The sequence below is a fragment of the Bidens hawaiensis genome, unplaced genomic scaffold, assembly GCF_021521415.1.
Source record: "Bidens hawaiensis isolate Kalapana, Puna unplaced genomic scaffold, B.hawaiensis_p1.1 tig00010387_1, whole genome shotgun sequence".
Classification (NCBI taxonomy): Eukaryota; Viridiplantae; Streptophyta; class Magnoliopsida; order Asterales; family Asteraceae; genus Bidens; species Bidens hawaiensis.
The window spans coordinates 738,810-748,447 of NW_027491790.1; the positions used below are offsets into that span (position 1 = coordinate 738,810).

Below are 9,638 nucleotides of genomic sequence, written 5' to 3' on the forward strand. Positions count from 1 at the left end.
TTCCTGTAAATTAATAGGATACACGCCAAATCTGAATTAAATTCCAACCTTTGACAACCAACCATGTATGATGTATACATGGAATGCATCGTAGACAAAAGTATTATTGCTGTCATTATTGTGACGGATGACCCGGCAAGTTGGTCCAAAAATGACTTATCTTGGATTTTCCGAAGTCACATCTACGGTGTGAACTTTCAACTTTCTATCCCAAGCATTAGAAAATTGATCATATGTATCTCCAAAAATAAATAAAAATCATTTAACAGCTTTAAAGTCAATGATTTGAAGGCTGAGTTAACTATTAGAATCTATATTACATTTCTTGTTCCTTTGAATTGTAAATAAATATAAAAAAATCAAAGTAGCTTGAACTGGAGGCAGGGCTGGCAATTGACTCATGCAAGTGAGCCACGCGCCCACGCGGGAGGCAGGGCTGGCCCGTGGGCCATTCAAGTGAATAGTGGGCTTTAGGCCCACAAAATTTTAGGCCCCCATTTTAAAGAAAAGATGTTATATATGCTTTAGTGTGATTAATAGTAAAATTACTCGGGTTTAGTTTGGTGGTAGTTAATCTCACAGTTCTCCATGACTATGCTAGTTCAAACCCCAAGAATGAACTCCATATATTATTATACAATCTACAATATTCTTTTTGGTTAAAACTTATTTTCATGCATTTGTTTACCAGTTCGAACCCCAAGAATGAACTCCATTTATTATTATACAATCTACAATATTCTTTTAGGTTAAAACTTATTTTCATGCATTTGTTTACCAGTTCGACCCCCAAGAATGAACTCCATTTATTATTATACAATCTACAATATTCTTTTAGGTTAAAACTTATTTTCATGCATTTGTTTACCAGTTCGACCCCCAAGAATGAACTCCATTTATTATTATACAATCTACAATATTCTTTTTGGTTAAGACTTATTTTCATGCTTTTTTTATATATGTTACGCGACAAGCCCCTGGGCTCAAGAAAAGAATTCCAATGTTTAGAAGGTAAACTTAGATATATGTTACTCGGCAAGCCCCTTGCTAATTTACATGTTAATATATAAAATATCAACATGAAAGTGTCTCTTTGATATTTGTTATGTGTTATATTTTACTATTCATCAATGTCAAACCCAAACAAAATTTTAAAATACACCTTTGTAAAAGACCCTAACTTTGTAAGTAGCTTGAAGCCTCCGATAACCTCGAGCCGGTCCTGACTGGAGGTTCATAGTTGGGGACGCATTACGTCACGTGTGAAGGGGGGGGGGGGCGTTACATAGGACCATCTCGTGAAGTGTTGTATATACCACATGGGTTTGGGGTAATTAATGTAATATAGAATCCCAATTATATATTTATTTATACATAGTTTTGAATTTTTTTTCAATCGTTAATATATGTAATATATTTTTCCACTTATAAATTTGCATAAAAAATTATAAATTCTATTTATTGATATTTTTCACCATGCAGTACATGAGTTTTAAGCTAGTTGCAACATATAAAATAAATGCAACGAGTTTTCTATATCTTGACTTTGCACATAAATAACATATTAGATAATCAACTTTGATGCATTTACTTATTAATTATTTTACTTATATTTTACCATTAAAAGGAAACTTGATAAAAAAAATCTATACTCAGTTTAAAATAAAAAGAACACCTTAATTTAATAATAACCATGTTTCTCAAATATTAACACGGGCTTTGATCTCTCACTGACACCTTATGTTTACTTGAATAAAGAAGTGAGTGTGAACACGTTCCCTTTCTATTTTGACTTATAAGTCTTCTTTTTTTTTTAATAATAAATGAATCGGATACATGTCAAAATCGTGGTGTGGAATAAATCGTAGCTAAAGCTTTGTTGCTAGTCAATATGAATTAGGTTCAATTGTGACGGATGGCACGTACTACGAATTTTTTCCACAGTTGTAACCAAATTTTGGTGAGTTTGACTAGAGAATCATATATAAAAAATATATAAAAAAATATATTTTTTTTATATTGTACTACAAGTTCAATTGTGACGGATGGCGCAGCTTGTTGCCCGTTTGCCTGCCACTTTATTGTAATCGTTTTATAGTAAATCATATATAAAAACATATAAGCTTTTAAAGTGAAAAAATAGAGAATGTAGTAGCATCATGTGCTTGAAAGATACATGTGTTTTAAAGTAAATAAATTTACGAGTACATGATTCTCATATGTGTTAGAAACTTAGATCAACCAAAACCAAGTTACGTTGCACTTTTGCGGTGAATTATACGCCCAAATGGGCGTACCATACGTTAAGCTACATGGCTATATATTCGTTGTATACCACCACATGTTGTTGGGGAATACAATACGCCCATGCCTAGTTGTAGAGCTATACGCTTGTTTATACGTTGTTTGGTGTACAATACACGTGTTTAGCATATTGTTCGTTGTTTCTTTCCGAGTGAGCTTTTGTTGTACAATACGCAGGGTTGGCATATTGCCGGTTGCGTGTAAGATACTAATTTATACATGTTTTAACATAAAGAATGAGTTTTAAAAGGTAAACATTAGGTTATTTTGGAAAGAATAAAATGATACCTATTTTCGTCTAAAAGATTTCTAAACTATTGGTCCATTATATAAAGTAGTGTGTTATTATCAAATTTAGAAATAAATTGTCAAGAGTGACATGTTGCATATCATAGACAAGTCACATGTAATATCTACCAAAAAAATATGTAACTAAGAAGTAAATTATGGGTGTTCTAAGGACACTCAACCTCCCCCCCCCCCAAAAAAATATGCCCCGTATAGGGCTGTACAAGGCACTATACTATAGTACTATAAGGGGAGCTACAGGGGTCTATACGCCCCGTATAGTGCTATGCGGGGCGTATAGGGGGATGTCCCTGGTAGGACTCTAAATAATTATCAAGAAAAGATAATAAAGAATCGAGAAATCGATTAAATCAAGCCGAACCACTATACATGTTTTTCATCTCTAACATCCGCTCATGCCTTTTCTAGTAAAAGTAAAATCTTATGAAATACATGAAAATTTACTTATTGAACCACGGTATGAACTGTTGTCTCTAAACTTTTGCAGTTAGTTCGATCAAAAAGTTCAAAATCATGCCCAGAAGCAACTCTCGTTGATCACAACTAAAAGATTGCGGCTGCTACCTATATTATCTTTCTATCTTTAACAAAACCGATATTAAAATCCGAATGGTGACTTTCTCCTGCTTCCGCCTTCTCCATATTGCTCGTTCCATTTCCTGAGCTCGTTCATGCTCGCCGCATCATAAGCAACCGATGGGCCCACCTATATTATTTATTGTTAGTGAAAACTTAAATTGATCAAAGTCAATGATGAGATATCAAGAAAGTCTACCTTGGCTTTGGATTGAATAAAATCATCCAAATTAAGCGGTCTTAACGCTGGGGTAGTATCACATTTTTTTCCCTGCAAAAACAACTTACATATTACAAATATGGTATAATCCAAACCGAAGTTTAAATAAATATAAAAAACACATGTGTGCTGATGAGTTAGCCAGTGACGATAAAAGATGCTTACTTTCTTTTCTTCGTCTAAAAGTTCTTGGACAGGTCTATATGCCGCAGCAATACAAAGATTCTACAAAAAAAGTTATAAAAAATAAAAAAAGTTACACTTATAGGTAACAAATTTGACGCCGATTATATGACATTATATTTTACTTGAAAATTACCTTCAAGTCGCTCCCTGAATATCCTTCAGTTGCATTAGCAAGACCTCTAATATCAAAATCAGGTTCAATATTTTCTTTATCAAGAAATATTTTCAATATCTTCATCCTATTATCGGCATCCGGCAAGTCCACATAAATCCTAACACCAACATCCAAAACCATTACACCACTTTCTTCAAGTTCAAAATAATATAAGAAGCATTATTTAAAATTACGATATTAGCATTCCTTCGTGGTAACCGACGAATCACTGCATCATCAAGATCAAACGGTCGATTAGTGGCACCAAGAATGAGGATCCGTTGACTGTCTTTTGACCTCAATCCATTCTCGGTTCATCAACCTCATTCTCGGGCTCAACCGCCCAATTCCTCCTAACCCATCGATCAACCTCATCATCAGCTGCCCGAAAACCCTCGTTTCCATTATTCTCTTCACCCTCATCCTCATCTTCAGTCGGAACACTCGATCTGACATCATCAATATTTAACCTAACTCGACGATTGGGGTTATTATTTGGAGCAGATGGTCCGGCTTGGTCAAAGTTGAGGTTTAAGTTTCGGTTTCGGTTTTGATTTCGGGTTCTAAAGGCATGAGCTGAGTTGTTTTGGTTATTCTGGTTATTGAAGTTTGGTGGGTCGGGTATGTTGTCTGGGTGAAACATGTTGGTTCGTGGAAGTGGATCTTGGTTCTGGTTATCGTTCTGGTTCTGGTATTGGTTTTGGTTCTGGTTCTGGTTTTCGTTTTGATTCTGGTTCTGGGTTTGATTTTGGTTCTAGTCTTCCATTTGTGAGTTTCTGTTTTGTACTCGGTTCTGCCGAGCTACTCTCTCGATTTCGGGTTCGTAAACTAACGGAGATTGTCGGCCCGAATGGCGGGTGCGCATAAACCTGTAATCTGCACAACTAACACAACCCGCGTAAAATGAAAAAAATACAAATAAAATAAAATAAAATAAAACTTAAACTAAAAACTGAAAATTAAATAAAACACGAGAATCAAATAACACGAAAAAACAAAAAGCGCACTAACTCCCCGGCAGCGGCGACATTTTGATGACCGTCGTTTGAGTCAATCAAAAACCTAATTATTCTAAATAGTTAGAGCAAGTAGGGTATCGTATCACAAGGAGTATGTGATTAATGTAATTCGTGTAACAGATACAATATTATGAAGTAAATGGTTTTAGTGCTGATCACACAAGCAATTTTTAGTGAATGTAGATAACTAAGCAATGAACAAGTAAACGAATTTCAAACAGTTAACAAAGAAAATCACACCCGGGAATTCAAGTAAGCAACCAAACAGTATCTCATGCAACCTAACAGATTTATTATTAACGATTAACTGAAAAATGATCAACTAGACAAAACCTTAGACGTCAACAATTACTTTACACACGGCACTGGTTATCTAACAGTCCTTGCCAGTGTGACTCAGTTAAGGGTAATTGTACGTTTTATCGTATTCAATCTAACCAAACAGTTATATGACTAATTATCTAGCAACTGGTAACAGATCGTTCAGACCAACGTAAACCTAAACCGACCGAACACGCATAAATACTAAACATCAATAATCATATATCAATCTTCAATAACAATAGACAAGTATTCTTAATAACATGAGAAAAACTGTAAATGGTTACAAACTATACATCCCGGGTGCGATTCTAGGAGATTAGCCGAGCCTAGACATCATTGAATCTTCGATACGGATGATAGGAATCATATGTAGGATCTTGACACAAGCTAGGATAGTGGAAATCGCCAATAGGAACTGCTGGAATCGCCTCTTGGTCGTTAAAAACGAAGTTAGGGTTCTTGAGAATGAAAAATAACATATAAACCTAAAATTCCCGTCTGCACTCCCGTCGCGGTACGCGATGGCCATATGACCAACCCATCGCATATCGCGACCTAAGAAAACCTCATTTTCAGATTCCTCTCGTCGAGAAACCCAAAATTCATATATTATGGCTCTCGTAACACATTTTCTAGCTCAGGATATGCTCGTTTTACTTCAAGGTCGCATTTCGTCAATCCATCTTGTTCAGATTTAGCATCGGCTTATGATCACTCATCAATACTCTTCCCGAATCCTTGAAACACTTCCCAAGACATCAAATAATGCTTCGGTCTTCTCGAGATATCATTCCATGCTCGTACAGGTCTCCCATTTAGCATCTTTAACGATCAATTACGTGAAATACAAAAGCACGTATGAAGTACCAAAGTTCTAACAATATACTCAATAAAACTACATAATTAATACACTAAAATACATACAAAAGACCCGATCATCAACTGGTCTCACATTAACTGATATGACCTTTGCTTAGAAAGAGATATATTCAAAATAAAAGTTCTTCTGAACATGATAACACGGGAAACTAATTTATTTTGGATGTAACTTTTTGTTTCTACTAAAAGTTATATAAGATTACAATAGTTTCTTTGAAGTTTTTAAATAATACATATTAATTATTTAAAAAATTAAAAAAAATTGAATTTCATGCGTAATGAAACTTAACATGTCCTATTTCATTAGTTGATTTATGTAAGCTATGTATATTGGATTTTATTAATCCCAACTATTGTCTTTTGGTCATTATCGGTCCCAACTAACGAATTGGTTGCTGACGGTCCCAACTCTTAACGTATTTGTTCCTAACGGTCCACGACTAACAGAATCTCAACGTCGTTAGTTATAGGTCGCCGAAAAACTCACATTTTTTGCTGTAAAACACCACCTGAACACCGCCACCACTACCAATCAACTCACCTCCAACCAACCACCACCACTTGAGCACCATCAACTGATTCCAATGATGGTTTTAGGATTCCGACGACCCCAATAATTGGGGCTTTTGCTAGAAAAAAAGTTTCTACATGTCCAATACAAAGTTACCAAGATGTTTGCGACGAAAATGTTGAGTTTTAAGGAAAAATGTGAGTTTTCCGACTAAAAACGTTTTTCCGGCGACCTGCAACTAACGATGGTAGGATTTTGTTAATCGCGGACCATTAGGAACAAATATGTTAAAAGTTGGAGCCATCAATAGCCAATTCGTTAGTTGGGACCAACAATGAACAAATGACAACATTTGGGATTAATAAAAAACAATATTCCTGTAAATTAATAGGATACACGCCAAATCTGAATTAAATTCCAACCTTTGACAACCAACCATGTATGATGTATACATGGAATGCATCGTAGACAAAAGTATTATTGCTGTCATTATTGTGACGGATGACCCGGCAAGTTGGTCCAAAAATGACTTATCTTGGATTTTCCGAAGTCACATCTACGGTGTGAACTTTCAACTTTCAATCACAAGCATTAGAAAATTGATCATATGTATCTCCAAAAATAAATAAAAATCATTTAACAGCTTTAAAGTCAATGATTTGAAGGCTGAGTTAACTATTAGAATCTATATTACATTTCTTGTTCCTTTGAATTGTAAATAAATATAAAAAAATCAAAGTAGCTTGAACTGGAGGCAGGGCTGGCAATTGACTCATGCAAGTGAGCCACGCGCCCACGCGGGAGGCAGGGCTGGCCCGTGGGCCATTCAAGTGAATAGTGGGCTTTAGGCCCACAAAATTTTAGGCCCCCATTTTAAAGAAAAGATGTTATATATGCTTTAGTGTGATTAATAGTAAAATTACTCGGGTTTAGTTTGGTGGTAGTTAATCTCACAGTTCTCCATGACTATGCTAGTTCAAACCCCAAGAATGAACTCCATATATTATTATACAATCTACAATATTCTTTTAGGTTAAAACTTATTTTCATGCATTTGTTTACCAGTTCGAACCCCAAGAATGAACTCCATTTATTATTATACAATCTACAATATTCTTTTTGGTTAAGACTTATTTTCATGCTTTTTTTATATATGTTACGCGACAAGCCCCTGGGCTCAAGAAAAGAATTCCAATGTTTAGAAGGTAAACTTAGATATATGTTACTCGGCAAGCCCCTTGCTAATTTACATGTTAATATATAAAATATCAACATGAAAGTGTCTCTTTGATATTTGTTATGTGTTATATTTTACTATTCATCAATGTCAAACCCAAACAAAATTTTAAAATACACCTTTGTAAAAGACCCTAACTTTGTAAGTAGCTTGAAGCCTCCGATAACCTCGAGCCGGTCCTGACTGGAGGTTCATAGTTGGGGACGCATTACGTCACGTGTGAAGGGGGGGGGGGGGGGGGGCGTTACATAGGACCATCTCGTGAAGTGTTGTATATACCACATGGGTTTGGGGTAATTAATGTAATATAGAATCCCAATTATATATTTATTTATACATAGTTTTGAATTTTTTTTCAATCGTTAATATATGTAATATATTTTTCCACTTATAAATTTGCATAAAAAATTATAAATTCTATTTATTGATATTTTTCACCATGCAGTACATGAGTTTTAAGCTAGTTGCAACATATAAAATAAATGCAACGAGTTTTCTATATCTTGACTTTGCACATAAATAACATATTAGATAATCAACTTTGATGCATTTACTTATTAATTATTTTACTTATATTTTACCATTAAAAGGAAACTTGATAAAAAAAATCTATACTCAGTTTAAAATAAAAAGAACACCTTAATTTAATAATAACCATGTTTCTCAAATATTAACACGGGCTTTGATCTCTCACTGACACCTTATGTTTACTTGAATAAAGAAGTGAGTGTGAACACGTTCCCTTTCTATTTTGACTTATAAGTCTTCTTTTTTTTTTAATAATAAATGAATCGGATACATGTCAAAATCGTGGTGTGGAATAAATCGTAGCTAAAGCTTTGTTGCTAGTCAATATGAATTAGGTTCAATTGTGACGGATGGCACGTACTACGAATTTTTTCCACAGTTGTAACCAAATTTTGGTGAGTTTGACTAGAGAATCATATATAAAAAATATATAAAAAAATATATTTTTTTTATATTGTACTACAAGTTCAATTGTGACGGATGGCGCAGCTTGTTGCCCGTTTGCCTGCCACTTTATTGTAATCGTTTTATAGTAAATCATATATAAAAACATATAAGCTTTTAAAGTGAAAAAATAGAGAATGTAGTAGCATCATGTGCTTGAAAGATACATGTGTTTTAAAGTAAATAAATTTACGAGTACATGATTCTCATATGTGTTAGAAACTTAGATCAACCAAAACCAAGTTACGTTGCACTTTTGCGGTGAATTATACGCCCAAATGGGCGTACCATACGTTAAGCTACATGGCTATATATTCGTTGTATACCACCACATGTTGTTGGGGAATACAATACGCCCATGCCTAGTTGTAGAGCTATACGCTTGTTTATACGTTGTTTGGTGTACAATACACGTGTTTAGCATATTGTTCGTTGTTTCTTTCCGAGTGAGCTTTTGTTGTACAATACGCAGGGTTGGCATATTGCCGGTTGCGTGTAAGATACTAATTTATACATGTTTTAACATAAAGAATGAGTTTTAAAAGGTAAACATTAGGTTATTTTGGAAAGAATAAAATGATACCTATTTTCGTCTAAAAGATTTCTAAACTATTGGTCCATTATATAAAGTAGTGTGTTATTATCAAATTTAGAAATAAATTGTCAAGAGTGACATGTTGCATATCATAGACAAGTCACATGTAATATCTACCAAAAAAATATGTAACTAAGAAGTAAATTATGGGTGTTCTAAGGACACTCAACCTCCCCCCCCCCCCCCCCAAAAAATATGCCCCGTATAGGGCTGTACAAGGCACTATACTATAGTACTATAAGGGGAGCTACAGGGGTCTATACGCCCCGTATAGTGCTATGCGGGGCGTATAGGGGGATGTCCCTGGTAGGACTCTAAATAATTATCAAGAAAAGATAATAAAGAATCGAGA

At 34.6% G+C, this 9,638-nt stretch overlaps 1 protein-coding gene across 1 annotated transcript; it reads right to left on the reverse strand.

Moving 5' to 3' along the window:
• Positions 1 to 3,020: 3,020 nt before the first annotated feature.
• LOC143535129 (uncharacterized) lies at positions 3,021 to 3,908 on the reverse strand. The gene is made up of 4 exons (XM_077029475.1): positions 3,729 to 3,908; positions 3,575 to 3,634; positions 3,389 to 3,460; positions 3,021 to 3,319 (listed from the first exon to the last, which is right to left on the reverse strand). The coding sequence occupies exons 1-4, from the start codon at positions 3,888 to 3,890 to the stop codon at positions 3,212 to 3,214; spliced, it is 402 nt and encodes a 133-aa protein (XP_076885590.1). The 5' UTR covers positions 3,891 to 3,908; the 3' UTR covers positions 3,021 to 3,211.
• Positions 3,909 to 9,638: the final 5,730 nt, after the last annotated feature.